Source organism: Anopheles darlingi, chromosome 2 (assembly GCF_943734745.1).
Source record: "Anopheles darlingi chromosome 2, idAnoDarlMG_H_01, whole genome shotgun sequence".
NCBI classification, from domain to species: domain Eukaryota; kingdom Metazoa; phylum Arthropoda; class Insecta; order Diptera; family Culicidae; genus Anopheles; species Anopheles darlingi.
The window spans coordinates 77,738,544-77,765,658 of record NC_064874.1 but is presented as its reverse complement, the minus strand read 5'-3'; the positions used below and the strand labels follow the sequence as shown (position 1 = coordinate 77,765,658).

At 48.2% G+C, this 27,115-nt stretch overlaps 8 protein-coding genes across 10 annotated transcripts; 3 read left to right on the top strand and 5 right to left on the bottom strand.

Annotated features, from left to right (window-relative positions):
- Window positions 1–957: 957 nt before the first annotated feature.
- On the bottom strand, window positions 958–3,760 carry LOC125960074 (tRNA-specific adenosine deaminase 1). The gene is made up of 2 exons (XM_049693250.1): window positions 2,733–3,760; window positions 958–1,558 (listed from the first exon to the last, which is right to left on the bottom strand). Exons 1-2 carry the CDS (start codon window positions 3,737–3,739, stop codon window positions 1,066–1,068), a joined length of 1,500 nt encoding a protein of 499 aa, XP_049549207.1. The 5' UTR covers window positions 3,740–3,760; the 3' UTR covers window positions 958–1,065.
- Window positions 3,761–3,952: 192 nt separating this feature from the next.
- LOC125960103 (aldose reductase A-like) lies at window positions 3,953–5,344 on the bottom strand. Its single transcript, XM_049693296.1, has 6 exons — window positions 5,171–5,344; window positions 4,991–5,071; window positions 4,818–4,925; window positions 4,626–4,739; window positions 4,388–4,560; window positions 3,953–4,303 (listed from the first exon to the last, which is right to left on the bottom strand). The coding sequence occupies exons 1-6, from the start codon at window positions 5,220–5,222 to the stop codon at window positions 3,953–3,955; spliced, it is 879 nt and encodes a 292-aa protein (XP_049549253.1). The 5' UTR covers window positions 5,223–5,344.
- A 161-nt stretch (window positions 5,345–5,505) lies between these two features.
- Window positions 5,506–8,100, bottom strand: LOC125960066 (cyclin-dependent kinase 8). Its single transcript, XM_049693235.1, has 7 exons — window positions 7,798–8,100; window positions 7,312–7,733; window positions 6,986–7,237; window positions 6,514–6,917; window positions 5,969–6,443; window positions 5,839–5,865; window positions 5,506–5,774 (listed from the first exon to the last, which is right to left on the bottom strand). Exons 2-7 carry the CDS (start codon window positions 7,531–7,533, stop codon window positions 5,565–5,567), a joined length of 1,590 nt encoding a protein of 529 aa, XP_049549192.1. The 5' UTR covers window positions 7,534–7,733; window positions 7,798–8,100; the 3' UTR covers window positions 5,506–5,564.
- A 117-nt stretch (window positions 8,101–8,217) lies between these two features.
- LOC125960042 (myotubularin-related protein 14) lies at window positions 8,218–13,973 on the top strand. Of its 2 annotated transcripts, XM_049693193.1 has the most exons (7): window positions 8,218–8,807; window positions 10,343–10,892; window positions 10,979–11,723; window positions 11,802–12,161; window positions 12,568–12,678; window positions 12,920–13,387; window positions 13,471–13,973. In XM_049693193.1, exons 1-7 carry the CDS (start codon window positions 8,721–8,723, stop codon window positions 13,625–13,627), a joined length of 2,478 nt encoding a protein of 825 aa, XP_049549150.1. In that variant the 5' UTR covers window positions 8,218–8,720; the 3' UTR covers window positions 13,628–13,973. The 2 variants fall into 2 exon arrangements, with proteins under 2 accessions (XP_049549150.1, XP_049549151.1); XM_049693194.1 differs by lacking the exon at window positions 12,568–12,678.
- Window positions 13,974–14,071: 98 nt separating this feature from the next.
- LOC125960104 (uncharacterized) lies at window positions 14,072–15,157 on the top strand. Its single transcript, XM_049693297.1, has one exon. The coding sequence runs from the start codon at window positions 14,145–14,147 to the stop codon at window positions 15,015–15,017; it is 873 nt and encodes a 290-aa protein (XP_049549254.1). The 5' UTR covers window positions 14,072–14,144; the 3' UTR covers window positions 15,018–15,157.
- Window positions 15,125–15,956, top strand: LOC125960125 (uncharacterized). 2 transcript variants are annotated; one of them, XM_049693330.1, is made up of 3 exons: window positions 15,125–15,222; window positions 15,454–15,698; window positions 15,767–15,956. In XM_049693330.1, the coding sequence occupies exons 2-3, from the start codon at window positions 15,486–15,488 to the stop codon at window positions 15,857–15,859; spliced, it is 306 nt and encodes a 101-aa protein (XP_049549287.1). In that variant the 5' UTR covers window positions 15,125–15,222; window positions 15,454–15,485; the 3' UTR covers window positions 15,860–15,956. The 2 variants fall into 2 exon arrangements, with proteins under 2 accessions (XP_049549287.1, XP_049549286.1); XM_049693329.1 differs by lacking the exon at window positions 15,125–15,222 and adding an exon at window positions 15,261–15,394.
- Window positions 15,957–16,032: 76 nt separating this feature from the next.
- Window positions 16,033–25,722, bottom strand: LOC125960046 (transmembrane protein 214). The gene is made up of 8 exons (XM_049693199.1): window positions 25,411–25,722; window positions 24,312–25,158; window positions 23,525–23,820; window positions 23,240–23,451; window positions 17,917–18,252; window positions 17,714–17,836; window positions 17,489–17,619; window positions 16,033–17,369 (listed from the first exon to the last, which is right to left on the bottom strand). The coding sequence occupies exons 1-8, from the start codon at window positions 25,520–25,522 to the stop codon at window positions 17,255–17,257; spliced, it is 2,172 nt and encodes a 723-aa protein (XP_049549156.1). The 5' UTR covers window positions 25,523–25,722; the 3' UTR covers window positions 16,033–17,254.
- Window positions 25,723–25,872: 150 nt separating this feature from the next.
- LOC125960112 (DNA-binding protein RFXANK) lies at window positions 25,873–26,895 on the bottom strand. The gene is made up of 3 exons (XM_049693316.1): window positions 26,785–26,895; window positions 26,429–26,716; window positions 25,873–26,362 (listed from the first exon to the last, which is right to left on the bottom strand). Exons 1-3 carry the CDS (start codon window positions 26,814–26,816, stop codon window positions 26,038–26,040), a joined length of 645 nt encoding a protein of 214 aa, XP_049549273.1. The 5' UTR covers window positions 26,817–26,895; the 3' UTR covers window positions 25,873–26,037.
- Window positions 26,896–27,115: the final 220 nt, after the last annotated feature.

Below are 27,115 nucleotides of genomic sequence, written 5' to 3'. Positions count from 1 at the left end.
AACAGCACATCTCGCCCATTTGTTACACAGAACATACGCCACGGAATGGCAACCAAGGCGCTTCAGTTGGACGATCAGTGGGGTTTTTGATTAAATTTTGCATTTAACTTGCATCGACAACAATGGTGGTGAAGCGAAACTTCTTCAAAACATCATTCGATTGCTGGTTTTCGGGAAATTTACTAGGCGATGTTGTAAAAATCTACACTGGTAGATCTGGCAGAGACTATGATGGCAGCTCTAGAACATTCCTTGTTCTAAGTAATCAATACTGCTTGAGCTAAACGGAATTCATTTACACAATTTCCTCCAATAATGTTTAGTAATACCCGGCTTAGTCGAAGCTCTGGCAGAAGCTTCTCGATCCTCGAGCTTCTCTTTCCGATCCTATTTTTCCGTAAACCATTCTGTTCAATCTCGTAATGAAGGTTGTCGGGTAAGCTGTTCCAGAGAAGCAAATGAACGACATTTTTCTAGAACTCAACGTCACCTCACTGGTCACAGCACAATCCAATCAGTAGGGATGGAATTCGCCAAACTCCTGGGCTGGATCTGTGCAACGCCGAGCTCTGAGCCGTGGCAGCCAATTAAGAACACCAGGGCCACGTGACACGCACCGTACCAAGATGAAACACCATCGCTGGCATCAGATCAGCACTAGAAACCGGGTAAAAGAACTAACGCTCTGCAATTTCTACTTATACCCTCGAAGTGCAGGTCTTCTGCAGTTACCCTCCTACAAACATGGGATGCGATGCGTATCTTTTCGCGCGTAAACCTGCCACGAGATGAATGTACTTTCGGGAACAATTTACCGCTTGTCTGGGTTTTGTGACAGCGAGAACGGATGGAATGATAACTGACATAGTATGTTAATCGCAAATTCTTTTCCGCATCGACTTCCTGTGGCAGTGCAAGTCCGAACCAAAGTAAAAGTTTTCCGACCAAACGTTCCTTGCATTTGCTTCCATGTGCGATTATTTATTAAATTTACGGAGAAAACAAAAACACCAAAATAAAGTTTAATAAGACAGACGTAACAAGCCAACAGTCGGGATAGGGCCGCTAGGGCCTCGCTTCACAACCATCGATGAGAAACTGTTCGAAGCTGGTTGGCTTCTCGGTCCAACCACCAAATGCGGCATCCCGCACGCTTGTCCACCGTAGCCGATAATCCGCCGAAAGCGCCTTAGCAGCCGAGTAGCAAAGTTTCGCAATATCCGACACAAGCTGTCTGCCATGTTGCTGACTGGTGCATTCCCAGACAGCTGCACTTTCCCCTGCGGCGATGGTGGCCCGATCGTGATCCGCAATGGCGCGATTATGCTGCTCCCGTTGAGATGAAACTAAATTATTCAAATCTTCACCACCTCCGTCCGTCCGTTGGTTCGGTGGAATGGAGCACCGTCCATCGCCCATGGCTATCGTTTGGCGTTCGTACGTCCGCCGGAAGCAGGCAAATAATTCAATTTTGGAAATTCGTAAACGAGCCGCCGGTGTGGTTAGTTTGCGCTTCGTCACTCCATGACGCCTTCCAGAATTTTCCACCTCGTGTGGCCTATAACAGGAAACGAAGTAAACGAACAACGAGCGATTCAGTGATTCCGTTGTTAAGTTCGGAGAATGCTAGGTACACAACACAGGTGTGATGGTTAGTAATGTTTCGCGTTTTTCTTCCAACTACAGACCGACCCTTAACTAACACCGGAGGTAGGGCAGCATTGCTCACGAAACCGCGCGATGCCAGAGAAAATGTGAAACAGCAAATAATTGCACAACATTAATTACTATTAAAGGAGATTACAGGATTGCGAAACATGCACCGGTAGCTGTAGCAGTAACAGCAGCAGCAGCAGTAGTAGTAGCAATTGTCCAATGTGATTGTCGGTTGCCGTCTATGCTGGCAGCATGAGCCTTCCACCGAATAGCGAAAACGAGTTGGATTGTAGAAAACGAATTGCATTCGAGGCTGTTGCTGCTCCTGCTTCTGCTGCGGCTGATACTGCTGTGGAAAGAAAGTCACGGCGTTGTCGTTGCACCACGACCACCGCGGGAGATTGAATGCGCATTCGAGCAAGAAAATAATTATTTATGTCTCGTCCTGTCTCTAGGACTGCTGCTACCCGTGGGTGTCACGGTTGCGCAAACCGTCGCTAAGACTCGAGATTAACCCACCAAAGAGGTTGTAAGACCGCATCACGGACGACAGATTGGTGGCCCCGTAGCCGAACAAAACCCGGCACACTGCGTGATGGATTGCACCGAGTATGCCGAGCGACATGGAGCGGATTGTAAAGCCGGAAGAAAAGTGTAATTATTCAATTTCACCAACTGTATGTGCACGCTGCGTAACTATCGGTGCTTAAAAGTGACTAATTTCCATGATTACGAACCATTATCACACCGCCAATAAGACGGGGTAACGCGATGCAGCTCAACATAAGATTGATTGATGTGTCTGCAGGTGAGAAACAATTACGGAATACTTTGGAAAGGCGGTCAGTGTCCTAGGGAATCGAAACTAAACTCCGAAATGGTTAGCATGGATTAGCTGGTGCTATACGAACATACGAGAGAAACGTATGGTCTCGACATTGAATTGATAGCATACGGCCAATTGATGAATGCAGTGTTTCGGATTTGGGATTAGTTCTAAACTTCAAATTAACGACTTCTTAAACTAGAGCAGCTGAACCATTCAACTACTTATAAATGACCGCGACTCGACTTACCTTTCCGAAACGTTACACCACACGATGCCACAGGGCGCGGGTTGATATTTCCCGTTGTCGTTTTGGGGATGAAGACGGTTTTTACGAAACCGAAACGTTAAACCATTTTGTGCAGCCACAATATCCGGACAGTGGCCAGGGAAAGAACGGCATCCGCTTTGCTCCTTTAATGTCTCCATTGCCGGCTCCATGCGACCCCAGATCGCTCTCCTTAATGCTTCGATGGAATGATGCGTACCTTCGCACAGCACCAAGGTCTCGAAGTAAATAGGTTTCTCCAGGAGCAACATTAAAAGGGCACCCTGAACACCAACTACGGCCCATCGTGCCATCTTGTCACTGCAGGAAACTGATAGCGTCCTTACCCCTCGACCGGGTTTGGTTCTTACCGCGCCGATCCTTTGTATCATCAGATCGTCTCCATCATCCGGCGATGGTAACAGCAGCTTGCCACCAGTCATACCGGGCGGTTGTCCAATTGATGCACAAACCACAATGCTACCGGCTGGTTCTTCTTTCACTGTCAGCGTTTCTCGGGACCGCTTAATCGGTGGTTCTCCGTTATCACGAACATCCGGAGCCACCTTTTCCATCTTCTCGAATATGCTTGCGTCCCCACACGGGCTATGGGTAGTGAAGAAGTGAAACGAATGGCCATCTTTCAGCATAAACTTTCCCTCACCCGATCGCTCGAAAATTGTCTTCTTCTGTCCGTTACCAGCTAGCTCGATCTGCTCGTACAGATAACGAAGAAAGGCACGGCGGGCTAGCACTTCCGCGTGGCTATCATTAACACGATCGCCTCGCTGGCTCAACTCGGTTGCCCCAAGACACTTGGTACCGGTACCGAGGGCAACCACTTCGGATACGCGTCGCTCTCCACGAATCAGTACAACACCTGCGAGGATGGTCCATTCGAACGATTCGTCCGGTTTTCCCGTCTTCGGTAGACTATCGAACTTTGCTAAACATTCGCGCGCAATGCTGTTGGCCAAATCTAGCTCCATTGTAACTAAGATTGTTCATTCACTGATCAGATGGTTCATTCACTTTTATGTTACACAGGATAGTTCATGTACTTTAGAAGCTTGTTAAAGGCATGCAATAAACGAATTCAATAATCTCCACTGGATAGATCAAATATATAAATGTGTTTAGCGCTAGGCGCAAAGGCTTCCTCCTCCTCTCCTCCTCCGAGTACAATTAACGATCCTTACCCTCTAAACAACCCGCTCCGGATCCCAGGCAAACTTATGACCAACGGTGTCACGCAGACTATTCAACAATAACATGTCCTTCTCTGATATCTCAAAATCCAGCGCAGCATTCTCGTCCACGTGAGCACGTGATCGTGCCTTCGGTAGTATGCCGATATTTTGCTGCACAGCCCAACGCAGTAGTACCTGAGCAGACGACTTGTTCAACCGTTTAGCTATCGCAACTACTGTCGCATCGGAGCGCAATTCGCTTGTATTGGATGAGCCAAGCGATGAGTATGCCTGCAGAAAGATACTTTTCTCGCGACAAAACTCCAGCAACTCAGGCTGATAGTAGTACGGGTGCCATTCAACCTGTGTTTGGAAGAAACAGAGAGAGAAGGAACCGACCAATATTAGTCCTCGAGTACGGCCTGATAAACGACGAGATGGTTCAACCTGATTAACAGCCGGAACAACGCCGTTGCAATCCTGCATTAGTTCTTGCAAATGTCGAACCGTGTAATTCGACACACCGATCGATCGAAGTAGTCCATCACTCTTCAGCTGGCACAATGCGTTCCAGCCTGCCTTCCGATACTTTTCATTTTCCTTGTCGGTCACCTGCAAGCCTGCAAGTTGCAAGGCGAGACGACATTATTTCAAGAAGCAAGTTTAACACGCTATCCGCACTCACCGCTTACGCCGGGCCAATGAATCAGGTACAGATCGAGGTATGATGTTTGCAACTTTTCTAGCGACTCCCGTATCGCTTCCTCAACCTCCTTCTGTTCTTTATTCCTCTGCGACACTACGGGGAGTCACAAAGGAAAAGCAAATCTTAGTAAAAAAAAAGGACAATACTGCCGGCGAAATAATCGCTACTTACTAAACTTGGAAGTGATAAAGATATCTTCCCGGTTCAAGTTATACTTCGGAAGCAACGTCTTGAGTGCTTGTCCGATAAACTGCTCGTTGCGGTACACGATCGCCGTATCTGAGGCAAAAAGCAAACGTTGAACAAACACGATCAATAAAGTGTTTCGCTTTGATTCTACAAACCAATGTGCCGATAGCCGGCTCCCAGCGCATAATCCAGCACGTCGTAAATGAGCTGCTGACCATGGATCTGGTAAGTCCCAACTGCAAATCGAACCGCAAGCAATAAAAATGAGTGAGTCACGATCGATCGGTATTCACGGTGGCCTGGGAACTTTAGATCAAGACGAACACGCTACTTACATCCGACCAGTGGAATGTCGAAGCCAGTGTTCAGCTTAAATGTGAGATCCATTTGCGGGCCTGATGGTCTACTGCTAAAACGTCTAACACTTTTACTAGATATCGAAAGGACACTTAAAATACGGAAATTTAAACCGTAAAAAGAGAGACCGGCCAGTTTATCGCCTTGTTTTGCCAAAACCAAAACACCGTTGCTATCTGGATTTCACGGTTGCTATCTGGGTTGGACGCGGAACGAAAAATTCTATTCACTTATCAATCCGGCAACATTCTAGAACTAATTTAAAAGAAGTGTGTTATACAAAATTGTTACACAAAATTCATTTTTATGCATAGTCTATTGGGTAAATAATTAATTACTTCAAATGGACGCACACACTATTCTGGCAGAATGCTAATACCGCTGTTGGAATCCACCCTGCTGGGCATTGTTGAACATCATTTGCTGATTCTGCTGTTGCTGCTGGTGATACTCTTGCTGCGTCATCCCTCCACCCTGCTGAGTGGTCGGGTGCCCGTTTGGTCCAGTCAGGCGTACCCGTTTGGCTCCATTATGATCCATACCGCTTCCACCTTGACCACCACCCTGCTGCATTTGCTGAGGCTAAAAAGTAAAGCAAATCACATAGTTATTGTATTCTCATGCCTACAACATCAATAGCACTTACATTTCCGGGCTGTTGTTGCTGCGCATTCTACAGTTTATGATGTTTGCACCAAGATAAGATGTAGAGAAATGGAACAAAATGAGAAACTGATCAGTAAATGAAGTATTAAACTGGTCAAATCGGTACATACATTTCCTTGCTGATTTTGTTGCTGATTGTTTTGTTGCTGCTGCTGCTGTTGCTGTTGTTGCTGCTGCTGTTGCTGTTGCTGCTGTTGCTGTTGCTGCTGTTGCTGTTGCTGTTGCTGCTGCTGCTGCTGTTGCTGCTGTTGCTGCTGTTGCTGCTGCTGCTGTTGCTGCTGTTGTTGTTGCTGCTGTTGCTGTTGCTGCTGCTGTTGCTGTTGTTGTTGTTGCCGCTTTTCTCCCTTATCGTCCTGGTCTTCATCCGTAAGGAATTCACGCTTCGGGTAGGGTATTGGGCAACCGGCAAACACGTCGGCCGTTGGCATTGGATCTTCCGAGAAGTATGGATCCTGCATCGCCTGCTCGGATGTGATTCGCTTATTGGGATCCATTAAGAGCAGCTTCTGTAACAGATGGAATGCTTTGCTATCCGGTTTGATTTTGTGGCGCTCCATGTATTTTATCAGAGAGCAACTGGCGTAACTGAAAGCACGGGAAAACCAAAACAACATTTTAATAGTTTGATTTTGCAGACAATCTACATCCTCCGTACTTGGATCGTTTAAAGTCCTTCGTGAGGGTGTGATGTTCGGGCATCTTGCGGATATCCTCCCAGTCTTTGTCTTGTGGAAAGCCCATTACGTTAAAGATACGATCGAGCTGGTCGTGATGGTACGGATTACTCGTTTTAATGTCCTCCTGGCGACAGTGAAAGATCGGTTCGGATGTAAGCAGCTCGGCAAAGATACACCCAATGGCCCATATATCGATTGCCTTCGTGTAGTGCCGGGCACCAAGCAGCAGCTCCGGGGCACGATACCAGAATGTTACCACCACCGGGTCAAGATCCGCCAGTGGTTTCAGCGGAGCATTGAACAGTCGTGCGAAACCCATGTCCGCAATCTTAACACGACCCCTCTCGTTTCCCTCCCCCATCACTAGAATATTGGCCGGTTTCTGTGAAGATGAAACAATCGACATTAGTGTTTCTGGCGATGCAGCACTGCACATTGAACGCCACTTACCAAATCCCGGTGTAATACCCAGTTACTGTGCAGATAGTGAATGCCATCGAGAATTTGGTACAGTAAACTCTTGACCATCCCTTTCGGCACCATGACCGGTTTCTTGGTGGCCTTCGCAGCCCGATGAAACTTGATGATGTGCCAGAGATCATGTTCGGCGTAATCGAACAGCAGCCACACCTTCCGATCCGTGTGCGACAGAAACACCCGGATAAGATTGATCACATTCGGGTGTTTTAGTTCGCGAAGAAGCTGCAAATATACATTCCGTATATTAGGCGGTTTACTAACGCTTCCCGTGTACCCACAAGCCACCTCACACGCACCGCTATCTCACGGCAAGCCGACATCGAAAGCCCGGTTCCTTCGATTTGCTTCAGCGCGTAATCCTTGGGATCGTTACCCTCCTTCCGGTGCGCTTTGTACACGTGGCCATAGGTTCCGCGACCCACCTTACAGCCTTCGTACTCGAACAGATCTTCCACCTTGGCCCGCTCCTGCTGGGTCTTCATCTTGAACTCGTAGTCCATCATCACGGCAGTAGTCATCGTACCGAATTTCCCGCAGCACCCAATCTGTGCCGCAAAATGTGTACGAAAGTGGAGCGTTCGTGCAGCTACCTAAAATTGCTGGCCAGAAATTCGTGCACGCACTCCGATTCTCCGATTCTCCGATTCTTTGTCTTCAGAACCGGCTGCTAAGGCCACATATCCCAATTTTTTGTGTCTCACTATATCAGCGACGATTGCTGGAAGCAGAATTCGATCGTTAATGCAAGAGATGCTTGCAGAATCACGAACCTTTAACCTTACCGGCACGATTTCCACGAGACCCCCGGATCTCGCTCGCGGATTTCTGTACTCTTTAGGTCGATTGTGAGTTGGTTGAATGGTTGCCGGAGCTCCTTTTATGGTACAGGCAAAAGATACGGTAGAATCCTTTTCCGAAGATTCAGCCTCGTCTGAGCGCAGTCACGAAATTGTTTCAAAAAGTTAAAAAATCCCTCGAAACCCCAAAATCCTCAATCCAACCCCAAAGCCGAAACGATACAGTGCCAGATAGCCATTTTTCGAGCACAACAAACCAGGTCGCTCGAAAAACTGCTCGAAATAAGGAAAAATGCCTGTATTTCGAGCAGCTTGAGAGCCGCGGAACTTTCGACTCCTGGATCCTGTTTATAATCGAATTCACCAAAAACTACCGAAGTAATTCACCACAGAGAAAAAAAAAGAGGAAAAACAATCGTGAGTTTTGTTTTGCCGTGGCGCCGTGCAAAAATCGAGTGTTCTGCCGTGTTCTCGTGACTAGATGCTCGTGGAGTGTGCCCTTTAAATCACGCTGGTCGCTTCCTCGCCAACTGCTTTACCCCCATTCGCTGGGTGAGGCCAACCGGGTCGAAAAATCGTGATCGCGCCTTGTGCTTTCTTTCTGCGTAGCAAAAGGTCACCAGAAAGGTTTTGCGTATCGCGGTCCTTCCTCACTCGCGAATAGTGCGCGGATCACGACGAATCCACCCTAATCCAGCGGAATCCGCCAAAAGTGCCACCCTTCTGCCTACCTCGGAGCAGCAGTACCAGCACCCAGAGCAACCAGAGCAACCAGAGCTACTACAAAGATAGTTTGCCACATCACTACAGCAGCAGCGCCAGCTCCGCCACCTCTTCCAGCGCCGCCGTGTTGGTCGTGGTGCTCAACTTTCCAAACCGTTGGGGTCAAATGTGCAGCAGCAGGCAAAATGAGTTGCGAAATCCTACAGCAAGACATCCAAGCGTTATTGGAATACTTCGCGAAAAACATGTACCGCGCGAAAGATTGTGAAAATGTAGGTTTGTGCCCTCGGACGCTTAGTATAAGGCAGGGGTGCGGCAAATGCAAGAGCGAGGGGACGAAGGCCAGCACAGGGAACCTCCCACCAAGGACACCGTATTCGTGTCGTGGAACATACTTCGATTGAAGCGCCAACATGAAATAGTACGCTCGCCTGCTCGCTGGAAGATAACAGCTGAATGTACTACGAAGCATGCCTCACGGTTTCGCTTTTTTCCATCGCATGTCGGTGCGATAAGCGATAAGCATCCCACACTCGAAGGTCTCGTGGGCCTAGCGCCACGCCGGTCCTCGGTGATCCAGCGGGATCCGTGCGTTGTTGTGTGATGGTAAAACAACGTGTTGATGATCCCACACGCCAGCAAAGCAAATAATATCACCTGGCGGTGGAGAAGATGCGCTCCGAGTGCGCGGGCGTAAACCAGGACATTCCTCTGTGCACCACTTCTGGACCAATATTTACGAGCTAAATGACCGGAGAGTATTCCCGCGCGAATGCAACGGTACGGGTAGACTCAAGTCAGTAACACAACGCCAAAACAACACGCCCGTGCATCACCGTTATAGCACGCCGGAAGCAGCGAAAGTGCATTCGCCGCTTCCGTTCTTTGTCTCTTTGCCGCATCATTCTGTTGTTTGATGATGGCGGATTTTGCCGATAGCAACTAGTAGAGGAAGGTTTCTTTTTTATCCCTCCTTATGAATCTAATCCTTGCTCACGAACCATTAGGCTTCCGCTCTTATGACACAAGTTACGAAGGAGCGGCAGACACGGTGCTCCAATTCTTGATGTTTGTCCTATTGCCTCGATGCAGGCTGATTCATCAGCCATTTTGACCATCTGGTCAAAAGCGTGCCAGCAACGTATTGTTGATCGAACGTTGCGGAAAAGGGGAAACGGAAGAAGAAATCTTATTTTTAGCTTTACTAAACATAGATTGCTATTACCTTAGCAACGTAGCAAGAAAACGGATAACAAAACCAAAAGTATTGCAAAAACCAAAACGAGGGAATGCCTGAAGAGCGTGTTTTGGGCTCAGACAACATTTCGATGTTTGTCTGCGATCCGATGTCTAAAGCGGGGTGCATCGCAAAGCCTCTGATAGCGGCCGAGGCTTCGTTTCTTTCCATCACAAGCCAGTTTACGCCTGCACCTGCAATCAGAGTATCTCCCAAAAATCTCACCTCAGCACGTGCTATATGCATACGCTACTACTTTCTCTATGCGAATGGACCAAAAGTTATCATCTCAGCATGGTGTGAAATTGTGCAGAAAGCATGTTAAAACCTTGAAAAAATCATTTGATGCGCTGTTCATTACTCCTTCCATTTGCAGGCATTTGAGATGCATTTATCAGTACGATAAGAGTCCTCAGATACAAAGTTCAATTTGCTGCTCGAACAATCTTTTGTTTTGTTCAACGCATTCCATGCCTACAGATAAAAGCTTTAATAACTTGCGAGGGTCGTAATCAGGGGATATTCGGGCGAATGCTAATATCGTTTGAATGTTCTCTTTTATCTTGCCAGGGCAATGACGTTATGCACCGGTGTAACGTACTACTTCAGCAGGATTACAGCGTGATTGAAATCAGTAACAGCACCGGCGAACTATCTTCTCACTACCCCAGCAATTTACTCATACCGGAGTACGAGGTCAAACCCTTCAACTCTGGCAGCAACAACGCTACCAACAACTCTACAACCTACAATACTCAGGCATCATCGGCCAACAATGGATTCGCTGCTAGTGACTTCCTGTCCCGGCCCAACACTCTGGCAACCGAACAACGATGGCAACCTGCGACACAACAGCAACAACTACTACAGCAGCAACAGCAGCAGCAGCAGCAAACCATCTATGAAAACACGTACGATGGAAACAAGCTGCGTGATCTGATCAACAAGGCTCGTTTCGCACGCTGTCGTGCTCGCTTTCCACTGCCCGTCATACTCTACAAGGGAAAGTACATCTGCCGTTCGGCCACCCTATCGGGTGGGCCTGAGATTTACGGTCGCTCAGGGCTGGATTACCTCTTCTATAGCCTAGACTCAACCGCTACCTCGCCAACACTAGATGGTTTGTACAGTTCGCTTCGTGCGCTGCGATTGTACTAAAGAGTACCATACAGTAGTATTAAATATTTGTGTTCTTTTTCTCCTCAGAGGAAGCTTACGAGGCGCGTGAAACTTCGCTTCCGGAAGACTCATTAGAAACAGTGGAACCGATCACCAACAGTGACTGGCAACTGTTCGATCGTGTGCGCAGCCAGGACATCAAGTTGTTGAAGACGCTCAACGTGGGCACTATAGTTGATTTTATGGTGGAAAAGAAGAAAGTAAAGTTTGGCATGAACGTCACGTCCTCCGAGAAGGTAGACAAGGAGAAGCGATACAACGATTTCCGAATCGTTTCGTTACCGTATCCGGGGTGTGAGTTCTTTCGCGAATACCGTGACAACAACTACTCGGGCGAGGGATTAATTTTCGACTGGTCCCAGGCGCATGTCGATGCGAACATCGGTGTACCTGACGATGCCACCACGGCACTGCTGAACATCGACTGGGACAACTACAAAGACTGGGATTTGGTGAAGATCACCCAGAACTATCTGCGGTTGCTGCTCAAGTACCTACAGGAAAGCAGCTCGGGCCTGTTGATACACTGCATCAGCGGATGGGATCGGACACCCCTGTTTGTGTCGCTTCTACGACTGTCGCTGTGGGCGGACGGTGCCATCCATCAGTCGCTAAGCGCTGCCCAGATCCTTTACTTTACGATTGCCTACGATTGGCTGCTGTTCGGACACAATCTGCCCGATCGGTTGAACAAGGGTGAAGTGATATTCTTCTTCTGTTTCTATGTGCTCAAGTACATCGCCGAGGATGAGTACAGCATTATGGGACAACGGTGAGGCTGGACGAACGTTTGAGACTGTGTGCGATTGGGTTTCATTTAATGATTCCAATATTGTTTATTTCACGGTAGCTACAAAAGCAAAAACAGCAGTGGGAGTAGCAGCATTGGGGTCATTCGGACCGATAGTGAAAGCATGCTCGATGGCATTCTACTAGATGGTGAGAGCCGAGGTTCGAGCATTTCACTTAATTCCACCTGCAGCTGCTTAAGCGGGCGCAGCTCGTCGCAACACGATCCACAGACGTGCATCAGTGCAGGAGCAGGTGGAGGATCTACCGGTGGCATCAACGTTATGATCGGGCCAAGCGGCACCAGTGGCAGTGGGATCCATAGCATCGATTGTCCATACAACACGAGCAGTGCAAGACCAATCCTTGGTGGGGGCCACCACAATGTGAATCATGACGACAGTCTGAATGCAACCAATGGGTAAGCAATGATGAACTTCTACTACTTTTCGAATGAAAGCACATTCTTCGCGCTCGCGCTGGTTGTAGGGAAGCTTCAATCAAACCCTACTTGCTCTATTTAGATTCAATAATATTCATGTGAGTCAAAATTCATTGCTACAATCTTCTAGTCAATTTCCATGTGCTTCATTCAAACTCAATCCAAATTTGGCAAAAGGAATTTTGAATCATTTTATCATTATTTTTAATGCACTTTTCCCTCCTCCCTTCCCGGTCCCGTGCGGTGCATTTCTTCAATTTTTGGCAATGTTCCATCATCTTTTTCGAATCCCATCCGTGTCCTTGCGACACACACACAAAATCTCCCCCTTTTTTCTTTTTTTCTTCCTATCGTTTCCGCTCCTGAACTTTCCCCTTTTCGACAGCAATGGCTGGTTAGCGCATAGTCACGATAGTAATAGCAGTATTGGATGCATATCGAACGATAGTACCTCTAATCTCAGTAACCATTGCGCTTGGTCACCGCAACAGAAAAGGTTAGTAACGCCCCATCGGCTACTTGGTAACTGCTGTCTTCGGATTGGCAGAAAACCGGTCGATGGCCAACTATGTGTTTTACTGTTTTCGTAGTACGGTCGAGCGGCTCCTCGATTGCGATGATCCTTCGTCGCTCGCTTACTCCGCTTTTTTATGTTTTTTTACGATCTACATATGATCCTCATCAATGACGATCATGAACTATCTCAATATTTTTTCATTTAAATTCCTCCCTACTAGAACTAGTCCCGTATCAGTGCCGGTAGCGAGCAGAATGCGCCAGCGTCAGGAATCGACATCCTCCCTATCGGTTGGCAGTTGGCAGATGATTTCGGGAACCGGAAGTCTTCGTAGTACGGGTTCGGCGACAGAACTACACAATGCTGCAGCCGCTGCTGCTGCCGCCACTCACCACCATAATCATCATCATCATCACAACAACCAGCAGCATCATATATATAGCAATTTGTACAGTAATCCTTTGCTCGGTGGTACGGCAACTGAACACTCTAACCTCAACGCTACGACACCGAATGCCAACCAACCGCAGCACCAGTCTCACAATACCGCGACACCTCACGGGCTTAATCATACGCATCATCATCAACAGCAGCAGCTGCACAACCATCAGTCACAGGACTCGAGCTGCTGCACAATCATCGATGATGAATGTTTTAGCTCTTCGTACAGCCATGACTTCTACGCAATGTAAGTAGCCTATAGATGGAGTAAATCCTCGGCCGCTAGCATTGGTTGAATGAGTCGTATGTTTTCTCATTTTGCACAAACAGGCGCCGCGAGCGATTGAATCAGGTGCGCACGCTTTTCTACAACTGCTACTACTCGACCATTGCATTCAAATTCAAAACCGTCCCGGATTCGGCGCTTGGAAGTTTACTCGGCAATTTTGCGGAAAAGGTGGGATTGGCCCACCGGACATCGGTTTGAAAATACGCGCATAACGGACCCAAAAATAATTGTTGCAACATACGGGAGAGAGTGAAGTGCAGGAGTCGATGATAGTCTTCCGCATCTGCCTAGGTGCAGATCGTTTAGAATTGATCGAGGGGTTACTTTGTTTTTTTTAATACTTGTAACATTTTGTTAGCCTTCTACTTTTTGTTTCAATTCGAAGCTATTGTAATCAGCATCCATTCAGCAAAGCGTGCGCAACTCAGGGTGAACTGTGTTTTGCGCACCACGTGTTCTGGAAGCCAAACGGGCAACGAGAGCCAGAGAAAAGAGGTGATTGTTTTGTTCTAATAAACGTGCAACATGTGCGATCGATAAACGAGACTGTGTAGACGAATTAGCGTGCTTGTTGTAAGCGCAAAATTGTATTTTTTGTACCCGCCAAATTTATGCTTTAAATGTTTCCTCCAACACCTTTCGACCAACCCAAGGCAGGGATGCCAAACGCTGTCTGCGAGTTTGTGTGTTTACAAGTGGTTCCACGCCGCGCAGGATGTCCGATAGATTGCAGTGTCCCTACGATCCGTTACATCAAATTCCGGTCAATTCGTTCGGCAAACATTTGCTAAAATGCGAACGCCAACATCCAGAGATGAATTTGGCCCGCTGCCCGCTGAACAGCTTCCATCGATTCCCGCAGGAGAAACTCAAAGAGCACCTGAAAGTCTGCCCTAGCCGTGCGGAAGTAGAGTCCTACAAGTATGCTGTAGGGACGGTGTCGAATTCTCTGCTACATGCCTGCGATTCTAAACCGCTGGAGGTCATCCTTAACACAAGTTCAACGGTGGCAGAAGGCTCACTCGCAGTGGACAACGAGGTATGGGACGATTTCGCCTCCAAAGCGTACGATCCGGTGCAGCACTGCAAACAGCGTCAACAGGCGGATCCGACGTTCATCTCTCCGGCGGCCTGCAAACTCGTCGGTGGTAGCGCATCGACGACACAAGCCGAAACGAAACCGGCCGCAGAGGCAGTAGATGGTCCGCTTATCAAACAGGAACCAGCGTCATCCTTTGAAGACACGCCAATGCCATACGAACTAAACCTGAAACAGGAAAGCGGACAGCCGGTGGATCGTAAACCGTACGAAACGAGTCGCCGCGCAGAGCAGGAAATGTATCGATCAGACATTGCGCATTCCTACAAAAACTATAAGCCGTACGACAGGACAGATAGATCCCGGTACAACTCAGCGAACGACGATTGTTCCAGACGATCAAATGATCGGTCGTACCGAAGTCCTCATAGCGCTAAGCATATCAGTCGGAGCTCCGAGGAGTGTTCCAAAACCAAACCGTATGAAGGCCGTTCAAATTATAGCCGGCAAGATGCTTACAGATACTTCAATAATCATGATTACCAGTAATATGATCTATTTTAAACAAATATACCATGGCATTTAAAATCTCGAAGAAAATAAAATTATGAAAATGTGTCTCGTTATTTTCGATCGAGTCTAACTTCAAGGGTTAAAGAACATAACCCTGCATGCAACTCCACGCAACACCTGGCAACACTGGCTCGTTTGACGGAGTAAATTAGCCAAAACAAGTGTTTCAGCGAATTGTGAGGTAGGATTTACGCGTTTTTGTAAAGGAAATGTGCTGCTTGCGTTTGCATAATGCCCCAAGCATCCTTGCAGATGTTAGATAAACCAGCAAGTTCCAACCCAACGTCCCGATCCTCTTGGAATATCGTGTTGTAGTCCCCTGTTGTGAACAGAGCAGGGAGCGTTACATCACAGTTTGTTTTATTTGGACGAACAAAAGACTTACCGAATAATCGTATATTCCGTGTTGCAGGTGCAAACGAGGTGCAAAAACCCGCAGTCAAGATGTCTCTGGGACCGTTCTTTCGTTCGCCGTTCACCGATCTGACCGCATCGATGGTCAACTTCCAGCAGTACGACAAGTGCGGTGAGCTCGAGATGGCTTCGATCGACTGCCTGGAGGCGTACGGTACGGTGCGAGGAGCGAAGAAGTGTGCCGATCTGCTGGCCGATTTTCAGGAGTGCGCGTTCATGACGAAACAGATCGCCAGATTCCGGGTACGCTAAATGCCTTCATCTTTTGGCATACATGACTTAGCTTCCGGCTTTTTTTTTATCTTCGGTAGGCCATGCGAATGGAAAGACATCGTCAAGGATTCAACGGAGAGCGGAAGGGCGATGGTTATTACGCTCCGCCACCACGCGTCGATGCCTACTAGAGATTCGTGCGGTGCTAGAGACAGAGAAACAGAGGGACTCGCTGATTCCTTGTAAATTTAATGATGGAATACATTCAAAAGCTACCTTGAAATTTGATTTGTACTGTTTTGACTGTTACCATCTCTGAACGGCTTTTCGGATATTTTAATAGAACTTCAGTACACCGCGGGACTTTCAATGAACTCATCGTTTCCATACAATTTATTATCCCTTCAAGTTAGTTACTCACGAATTCCTACGTGTCTCAGCTGTATCAGTCATGACAACATACACACACACATGCATTGTTAATATAACCGTTCCTCCGCACCGCGTATCAGAATGTAGGTTGTTGCAATCGGTTGACTATTGATGATTCGATGGTTTACTGAAGGGGTTCACCCGATAGATCCCAGCTTGTAAAATGGGTCCAAAAAAGTGCAATAATGTCCCCAAAACAGTTCTACATTCCATTCTTTTGGAATGATCCCTTTCCTCCAGTTGACTTCGCGTTGATAGCTAACAGACAGCCCCTCTTCTTATTGATCGCCGATTGGACCGATTGTTCCACATTTCATCACCAATGCCTCCGCAGCAATTTCAAAAATGAATTAATGAAAAAAGGAGAAAGAATGGCAGACACAGGCGCCTAATAACCGGCAAAGGGGACCACTGTATTATGGATTGCCCCTTAGTCGCATTATGTATGCTTGTTCCTGTTGAAACCCTGGTATGTTCTCGATGGTATAGGGAGGACACCGTAAACGGTGCACCTTCACAGTCCAAACACCGAGCGTTCCGCGCCACAATAATGCTGGATCGCTTTATTCATTGATCTTCAGGACTGTACGACTTAAAAGGGAAAACGGAATAAGTTTCTCAAATATATCTTCGACACGCTATCCTGCCCTCCTGATTTTTCGCTTTCGCTGCAACAGTTGATGGTGGTGAATGAGTTCTGGTCACTTTTCTCTCTCTCTCTCTCTCCTTCTCTTTTCGTCTCTACAACTTTACACGAATTTCGGTTGCTTATTGCTAGTGAATCAAACAAACAGCATTCTCCCTGACCCAAAAGCTCCCATCGTCGGGACGATTATCCTATCTTCCTTTGCTCTCTCGGTCCCTCTCACCACTGCTTTATCGTCCACCTAGACCGCAAGAAGTCTCTAAATCTCTCCTTCCTTGCACCGATGATGGCTGTGCAGTTGTGTTGCAGCAACAACAGCACGGATGGTCAACCAATTTGCACAGCAAAGAGAGACTGAAAAGTGAATGTTATCCGTGCTGTGCCGCGCTATGCCATGTTATGCCGCTCCCCTCTGTGTTGCTGGTGGTGGTTGGCCCACGATCAATCTGCACTAATCGATGATGTTGGCTCAAAGGGGGAAGGCTGGCCGGCGGTCCCGGTCACCATTCTACTTGAGCTTGGCATAGAAATTGACCTGATCGTTGAACCAACTATAGTACTGAGCAGCAGCCTGTTGGGTATTGTTGTAGACTTTCCCCAAGTTTTCCGACGACAGCTGCCCACTGTGTATGTGAGGGGAAAAAAGAAAAAAAAAGGAATATGTTAAGTGCGTTCAGATCAAAGAAATGTTTTAAGGGACAACATGCCAGGGTTAGTATCGTCACTCTCGTAACACACTTACACAAACACCTTTGTCTTGAAGAATTCCACGGTAAAGTTGTATGACTTGACCGTAAACGCGCAGAGCGCATCGCACGACGAGCAGACGGCATCGCCGATCTTCTTCGGAAGTCCCGGAGCATACTGTTCGATCTGAACGATGGTGAGAAAACAAAAGATATGGTGGCAGCATTAGAAACCAATTCAACCTTAGAATTTACACGTTAAAGTGTGATAAGTAACTCACGAAGTCAGCCACCACTGGGAGCTTCTGTTGGGCCAGCTGCTTAGCGTTGGCGAAACCCTTCTTGGCACCATTCCAGAGAACTTTACTAAAGTCTATCGAAAATTCTACGTATGGTCCTAGAGCCTACAGGAAAAGACAATAAGGGAGATCAACGCTTATTAACATTAAGAATTCAATCGCGCCACATGGAAGGATGTACATACTTTGCACGTCGCCTGGTAGTAACCGGGAAGGTTGGCTTCAGCCCACTTGTAGCCACGGGCACTGAACTTTAGTGTACAGGTCCAAGCATCCTGAACGGCAGGCAACAAGCCGGCCTGTTTGAGTGTCTGGCCGGTCAGCGATGCCTCAAATTTGCCGCCTGCACGGTACGTATCGTAGCCGAGCAACGCACCGGTCACACCGAAGAGCAGGAATGTGGCAAACAGGAACTTGCAAACACAGGATGTCACCGAGGAAGAGCTAGACGCTTGGCTGTTGCCTTTGTTCGACGGCTTCTTCTTCGATTTGCCGCCACTGGTGCCCTGTTGTTGCAGTTCCTGCAATTAACATAAAACGAACAAAAAGAATAATTTAATAGAATCCCGCCAAAAAGCATCATGAACACCAGCTAATAGTTGTCGTGTGCATTTGCACCAGAGTGTGTTCGCGCCAGCATCATACAATTACCTTCTTCTGGTTTTGGTTAGTGTTCTGAGCTTTCGGTTTCTGGTTTTTCTTATCTGTGCTCTTGGCTGCCATTTTGTTCGATGATTTATTCTTTTCTGTTTTCTCTTTCTTTTACTTAACACAAGAAGCACGGGAATGCGATAATCTGGATTTGAAATGGGCGAACCAACAATTCACTGTAAATGCCGTCAAAATACACAATCACCTTTTCTACACTACACGACCAGACGTTTTGTTGGGTGGAATGTGTTGAAGAACTGTAAGAGAAGGGAGATTAGACGAGCTCGCTAGAGAACAACTATCATGGAAGCAGAACACCACAACGTGCTAAGCATATTTCTCAATTTTACTATAACAGGAAAGTAAAATGAGATGTTCACATGAAGCCACGCCGGTGGTTCGCTTCAAACTAACTCCATCGCTGCGGATATGCAGCGTTGTAACGGAACTGGTTAGCATTCGGAAATGCTGTTCGCTTGTAATGCATGTGCGTGGCGACGCCATTATCAATGTAGGGCCGTCAGCATATCAAAAGAAGCAGTTCCACTCGATGGGCACTTCGATGACTGTCTGAGGGGAGTTTGCAAGACCGGAAGAAGCGGTCTTCATGCTTCACCGAAAGGGCACTCTAACCTCATGCCTAAATTTCTGAATGAACGAACTAAATGTGCGATTTTACGATCGCTTATCTTCCGTGCCTCGTGCATCCTTGACCATTCGCAGGTCTCGCAATCAAAGTCGCAACGGTTATTTATAATACGAGGACGACCACGACGCTAAGGGGTAAAGCAGTAACGCATCAACGATCGAACGATCGATCGATCGTGAACGAACCGAACATACGATTACCATATGAAGGTGGGATGCGTAGTAGGGGAGAAGATTCTCCCCGATCCGAATCTCCCACCACGATACACGCGCGCATTACGTAAGTGCGCTAGTAGGGCGTAAATTACGCTACAAGTGATCCATGTAACGTACAACCTTACAGGTCCCTGTGTAGTAACAATTCAAACCGGTGGAACTGGCCGGGCAAACAAACACACACGCACGTAGGTGGCGTCTGGAATAATATTACGTCGTAGCGATCATTGAGCGATCGCGAGAGGTAATGGCAGGAGTGGTTCTTCCCTCCAAAGAAAATGAAGGTTGTGCTGCTTCCCTTCTAAAGTGGTTCCCCGTTATCCTTGCTCTACAGCAGAGAAAGGAGATGAAGCCTCTGATCTCGCAGTTGAAATGGTAACCAATTAAGGGGACCGGCAAAAACTTCACTTTAATGATGACGGTAGGCCATTTCTGGTGGCCCAGATTCATTGCCCCCTCCCCCTCCCTCCCTAAACCCCGTATTTAAACCTGCTAAAGCGGAATGCGAAAAGCGATCGGAAGGAAATCAAGAATCGATATGATGTAGCCACTTTACTTTTCCAGTGCGATCACCACACGACCCACATACCCAAGAGTGTTGCTGATCGTGCACTTTACCGAGGTGTGTGATACACGAAAAATCAATCGTTGTAGCCGATGAACTCGTATATTTGTACACACAGCTGAGGAGCGGCTGCTACAGTGCCATTATTAACTCGAGATCGAGTCCACGTCGCCGTGGATCGCCACGCGGCATTTTGGCTTGATGCATGCCATGATGACTCGCGTCAATTCGTCCGTGTTCCGCTGCTGCACCGAAATGGTGCTTCACAGTCTGATTGCTGATTGCCTTATCTGCGTGAGCGAAGTACACCGACTAACAACGATGGCAACACACCACAAAGGCCACCAGTCAGAATGTGCCACATTGCATCGATCGTCAAAAGCAGCTGTTCCGCCCGATAACGGACGACACATCGGTCGGTAGGCCGGGAAACAAGGCGAGGAGATTAAACCAAATCCTGTCTCATAAATCTGCTACATCGAAACGTTGTGAACTACCTTGTCCCCGTTCGCCCACCCAAAAAAAAGCGTTATCAACCAAGCGTTGTGCACCGTTGGATATCAAAGGTTAAACACGTTATGACGTGGTTCCTCGCTATATTTGTTGGATGATAGTTTAATCTTTTTTTCTGAAATAATTCTCCACCAGAAAGTAAACAATTGACCACCACACCATGCTGCAACGCATGCGTACGGTGGTGATGGCCAGGTTGTGGTGGTAAGCGATCGCCAAAGATCGTCAAAATCGGGTACATGATGTCAGATATCTGACGCGCCGAACTGATGAACTCAACACCTAGTTCATGTTTCTGAGGATCCTTTTGCCTACGTCTGCACATCGTAACGGGGGCCCTCTTCTTCATACCCGGATACCGACACACGACGTCGTTACGTCGTTTCGGCCTAATGACACCGTCCATTATCTCTCGGGCGCGTCTAGTAGGCGTTGTGTACCTTGATGAAATGATTTTGGCAAATGAACCTCCGGCATGTAGTGTAGCGACAATTACACCAAAGGCAACCGAGTAGCCGGTCGCCTGCTCATGTCGTTATGTGTTGCATCGGCCGGACACACGCACGCACGCTCACTCGCTCCAAAGCAGACGTTACGAAGACCCGGCCTGCGAAGTGTGATAAAAAGGGGAGAAACATCAAACGACGAAGACACAACGCTACTCTGCGGCGCGAACAGCAATCCGCGGGTACCGGTAGCGTTAGCCACGTTAGCAGCAGCAGCCCAAAGTTGGTAACACCATGACGACTGCTGCGGCCGGTGCGCACGGTTACTTAACGGTGTCCTGGTTTCTTCTTCGCTGTACTTTTGTACTTGATTTATGCAAACCCAAGCAAAGGCGGAGGAGCCACTAAATGGGCCAAATGATAGAGGGGAGCCTTAGCCAGCGTCACCACCGCTCTACATTTGGCGCATGTGGCGAAAGACTGTTCCATTCGTTCGTGAGCAAAATGATCGCGGAACCGGAAATGAAATGCTACCACACACGGAAAGCCATGGAAAGCCAAGAAATTCTGTCGCCACCGGGTGCTGGTACCGGTGCCGGTAAAGGTTTATGTAGAATGAAGGCAATTGGGAGAAGCACGAATAGGTCCATCGCGGTAGACCTAGACATGATGGTCCGTTAGCCGGTTTAGGGCGCCATCAGCCACAGAAGCGAACCTGGCTAGAGGAGCGCGTGATTCCAACCCATTCAGAAGCGGAAGAATGGAAAGAGACGAAGCGAGCAGCATCCACTCGTCGTCGTCGTCGTTCATCAGTCCGGCCCGCCGTTTTACCTCATTTATCGATCCGTAGGAGGCGGTGAATCGAGAATCGAACATTCTCTTTCGACTGAGGCGCGCCACAGGTCAGCAACCTTCTTGCTTTCCAAGCATTCGCGCGTGGCATGTTCACCAATCCATGGGCACGATAGAGAAAGTGATAACGCACGAGGAGGAGCATAAGCGGTGCAGCATGTTCCAGCACGGCACAGCACGGCAGCTCAGATAACGTTTCTGCCGTGTATGCACACCGGATTACAAAACTCTAGTCCGATGCGAAGAAAGTATGCAGGTGAAGCGTGTCTTTAGCACTCTCGACGGGGCGGTGATTAGTTGTCACGTTGTTAGCACAAATTCCAACCGCTCTCCTCACAAGCAAAAGAGAAGTTGTGATGAGATCCTCGGCACACCGAACACACCAAAACTGTGTACCGGCCGGAGCACCGCGGCAGTTTGCGGTTGCGGTGAGCTGCTACGTGTTTGTAGAAAGTTTACGGCTTTCCCGTCCGGAACTTCTTTCCGTCGCCATGAATCACAGGCCCGCGCCTCGCATGGTTTCTGCACCGTACTGTGAAAAGTGCATAATAGGCCTGATTCAAAAACATTTCCACGCAAAATCCCCACGCTTCCTGGTGGTAGGAGAGCGGACATTGCCTCCAGGGGAATCGCTACACGGACGGAGAGAAGTAGGTTGCGCTAAGGGACGGAGCGAATCGTCAGGACGAACGCGAGCTCGCTTCAGGATTGCTATCGATTTTTCTCATCGCGCCACATGCGATGGCCTAGCGCGAACCCAGCCAGCCAGAGCATTCTTTTCCATTTCGACGCCTAATAGTTTTGCGCATTTGTGAAACACATTTGCTACCAGAAATCCAACCCGTGGCGACACCAAATTAACGGCAGATAATGTAAATTTGTAGGAAAACTGGAAACGCCACAAGCTACACAGCACGACGCACGCACATACACACGCACACACACAGACACAGTCACTGCTGGAGAGGTCCAGGGGCGCGGTGCGGTTCGCCCTACCGCACCCTGCTCCTTCTCCTGCTCCTGCTCTTGTTCCACCCCTTTTCTGATGCTGTGGCGTGTGAGAAACGATTGTTTCACCCCTCGAACTCTCGAAAACCCGAAGTCTGCTGGTGCGGCCGCTTCTGGAGCAGGGGCAGCGAGGGAAATTGCACTTTTCACGAAACACCCCGACTACTGGATGAGGAAAAAAAGGACGCGAACCAACCGTGGAGCACGACACAAGCGAAACCGATTCCTGAGAACAGGGGGTGGTGGGACAGAAGACGCAACAATCAGGACCGGGAATGCGTGGCTTCACGAGATGCAAGCACAAAATCAACTTTAACGACCTTAACGACCAGCCCGCGCCGCGTTCGTTCGTGAAAAGTTCGTCGTGTTGTCAGAGGCGAGTTTCGCGTTGGCAAGTTTTCGTTGAGTGTTTCGTTGAGTGTTTCGTTGAGTGTTTCGTTGGGAGTTTCGAAACGTCATCGCACTGTCACTGGCGCCCGTTTACAGCCGCGGCGGTTTGAGCCTCGGATTTCAAATTCAAACGAAAGGCGCTTCCAGAAAGGCGGAACACGGAATATCTCCCCCACGAAAATGAATGGAGAAGAGTGAATAAATAAGGGCTGGACTTACCTTGACCACTGCTGTGATGGACTTCAAGACTTCTACCTCCTTCTTCGCGACGTTCAACTCCTGATTGAGCACATTCACTTTGGCCAGAAATTGCAGAAAGTGCTCCTCACTGAACAGATCGTCGAACACGTCCGGGCGACTGGTGTAGATTGACCGCTGCGTCTTTGCGTCGACCCCTTCTACCTTTTTGTTGTAATCCTGCCTTGATCCGACTTATGGAGTAGAAACAGTTTATTACAAATCGTGCGCGTCTTTCGAAAACCAGTCAGCAGCATTAGCACTTACTTAAGAAGTTGAAGATCCCCAGGGACGTCTGCAGGTGGTTGCGGTACAGTTTCATCCAAACCCCCGTACATTCGGGATCCTCTAGTAGACACAGCGCTAGCCCGTAGTGGATCATGGTGGGGCGCGTGATGAAGGATACATTGTTGAACAGCACCGTAAACGTGGCGGCTGCTTTCGGTGAGCCGAGCACGTACTGTTCAACCAACTGGCGGGCCGCACTTTCCAGATCATCATTCCTCTTCGGCTGCGTCAACGAGCTTAGTATGGTAAGGAACTCACTACTTCCTAGGTCGAGTCTATAAATAAGCGCAAGACAACCACCGATGCAGCCCCCGCGAGGGCGACGGCGGCGTGGAGATAGTGCACGCTACGATTAATGATATGCGCTGGCGGCGGACACAAATACAAAGGGGTCGTTCTGGTGGAATTTTATAGGTTTCGAGTCAGGACCGGCGTTCCGGAATGACGTTCAATAAAAATGCCAAAAGCGGCAAAGTGATGTGGCCGTTGAAATTGGATCCGTTTCGTAATGTAACAGGTTGCCACAGCTCAAACAGGCCAAGCCGCCATGACTGTTGCAACATCAGTGCCAGAGTCAGCACGCACGGATTAATGCGCTCTAACGGTGACACGAAAAGTGATCTTTTGGCTTTAATCCCATCATATTCACATAATCGACCAAACCCCTATTTCATGGCGATAGAGGCCACCGTCAGCTTCACATCAAATTTATGTCCTTCAAAACTAAACGACCGCCAGCTGCCGAACAAGACTCCATTGCTCTTACCTTTGTTGAGAGTTGCCGGACACTATCGCGTTAACATACGTGCTGACGAATTCACTGTAGCTCTTCAGATCCAACACTGGCACCATTATATCTTGCCACACTTTTAGTCCCACGTTCAGATCCTTGTAGCCACCCTGCCCGAGGGCCCACAGTAAGCTAAGACCAATATTACTTCGGTTCTGGTACGAGTTGCGCAGGATCGCATTGCGGGCCAGATTGTTCACACAGGCGGACGGATGATGGTTAGCGATCGCTTGCAGCATCAACTTGTGGCCGTGGTACGGCAAGTTGGTGTTCATATCGGTTACCAGATTTGAGAGCGTTAGATCGAAGAAGTACTTAACATTCTCTTCTCCAGCTTCGACGATACAATCGTCGATCACGCGTCGTACATCCTTTGGTACGATATCGTACGGATAGCTGTTTGATCGTCCAGAGTACACCGGATCACAGTCTTTGAGGCGCAGCTTACTATTCAAGGAGCCTGTTAGCGCCTTCAGCACCATGAGAGGATTGTCTTTGAACTGCACATTCACGGCCACAAGTTGTGACCGAAGTTCATTCGCGTTGATCTCAGCGAATGCAGCTTCCAGATTCTTAAACGGTATGGTCGCAGAAGTGACGGAGCGTTTGAGCTTCTCCGGTTCCTTTGCTTTACTGCCATTCCGTCCCGCCGGCTGTGCAGCTTGTCCTCCGGTGGGCATCGGCACTCGTTTATCGCTGTTTGGTAGCGTACCAGCCGCGGCCTTCAAACCGGCCTTCCCGTTGCTATCCTTGAGCGCAATTAGTTTCGCTATCATCTCTTCCTTCAAATCGGCATACAGCAAACGAAATGCATCCATTTCAGCTAAAAATAACGGTTTCGATTAGATGTCCAATCTTCCACGCAAAACGATCGCGATCGCGATGTGTGTGCGATGTGAACGCCGGTAAACTGTGCACTGATCGGTTGTGTCGAAGGCGACCAAGGTGGGAGCTGTATCACCGAAGACCGATCAGGATCGTTACTTGGAATGGGTTTGTCATAGACTACTCCGCATCTCGCAACACTTCTCCCTGGCCGCCCGATCTCCAACGCAACGGGCCGTTCCAAACTTACCCGCGTTGTCTTCTATTTTTGGCACTTTTGCCGATGCATTCTGAGATTTCTTGTCACCCTTCTGCTCACGGGATTTCTTCTGTTTGCCAACAACGGCCCATTCGGAAGACATGGTGCGGTGTAGGGGAATGATTTATACTTTTCCTCTTACTATACAACAAAACACACGACGAGAAACCGGCCAAAAGTGCGTCCTTTAATCGAACCGGAGCACAAATAGAAGAGTTAAGGTCAACAGTCCGTTTTCCTACGCCACAAAGCTAGCGTTGAAATGCACTAGGGATATTAGTAGAGATTTAACTAGATTCGATGTTCGTTGCAGCTGCAACAATTCACAAAATCACAACAAAAAAGGATTTCCCGCAAAACAACAAACGATTTGACAGCCGGTCTTTTTTAAGCGGCGGAGTGTCGGACGGGAGAGGTGGGGTGTACCAAAGACCTAGGCTGGGAAAATTGGTTTCTTAACACAAGTTTATTTAAACACTCTTTTTAGGTAAATTTAACAAAATATAAAACCAATATTACACAGGTGGGTATACCGATGGTTCCATCTATCACATATTCAAAGCTCCAAATGCTTGGCCGCCCCAGATCTGAGATCCACCGCAGAAGCATTCCAACTTTCTATGTCATCAGTAAGGCCGTGATGTGATTCTCAAGTACAGCCTGAGCTAAGTTGGCATTATTTTTCACCGCCAACGAGTAGGCCGATTCCCCATCCTCGTTTGTGACGGTAAAGCTTGCGCCACCATTCAACAGCTCGTTGCACGTGTGCGGATGATTCCCTGCTGCAGCATACATGAGAGCAGTATTTCCCACAATATCCATATGATTGATGGAGGCACCCTTGTCGAGCAGCAGGCGGACGATTTCATTGTGACCACCAGCTCCGGCCAGCAGCAAGGGTGTTATCATATCATTTGCCTGCCGATTTACGTCAGCCCCACACCTGAAAATGGGAAAACGGCTACATTATCAAACGAAAGTATGGTATTAAAGCACCCGGGGACCTTACTTGACTAAAATAGCGACAGCGGCGAGCTGACCGTAGTAACACGCCCAATGGAGAGGAGTGTATTTGTTCGAGTCCGGAATATCGACCGCTTGTTCGGCGCGCACTTGCTCTTCGGTGATTTCCCCTTGGCCGGTTTTCTCGTGAAAGTTCAGGCAGATTTCGCTGGGAATATTCGCTTCCGTGTTTCCACGTTGCAGATTTGTGAGCACTGTGTTCGACGGTTTGTAGGGCAGGAAGGCACTTTTCCTTTTGCCGCTCGCGAGCTGTAGAGGGTTGAAGTCGTGTTTCCTAGAAAGGAAGCGGCAGAAGTCCTTAACAACCATTTACTACAACAAATTACCTAGCTCTTTCCTTACCTATCTTCATCAGAATTCGGCGAAGAACTCATAATTGCGGCAAACTGGAAAATATCGCCGTTTAAAGTGGAAAAGCGGAAAAACCGCGGATTTTTTTGGTCGTGCCGTGTTTTGTAAACAAATCGAGCTCAGATTATAGCTCAGATTTATCAATTTCGTAGCTCAAATTGGTCGAATTTGTTCAACGGTTTGTTGAGGTTCGTCTATTTTTTCCCCGAACAAAAACCATAAAAACGAAATCTTCCCCGAGGCGAAAACGAAATCTACCTCGAGGCGAAAAGGCGAAAACGAAATCAACCCCGAGGCGAAAACGATATTTTTTAGGCGATAA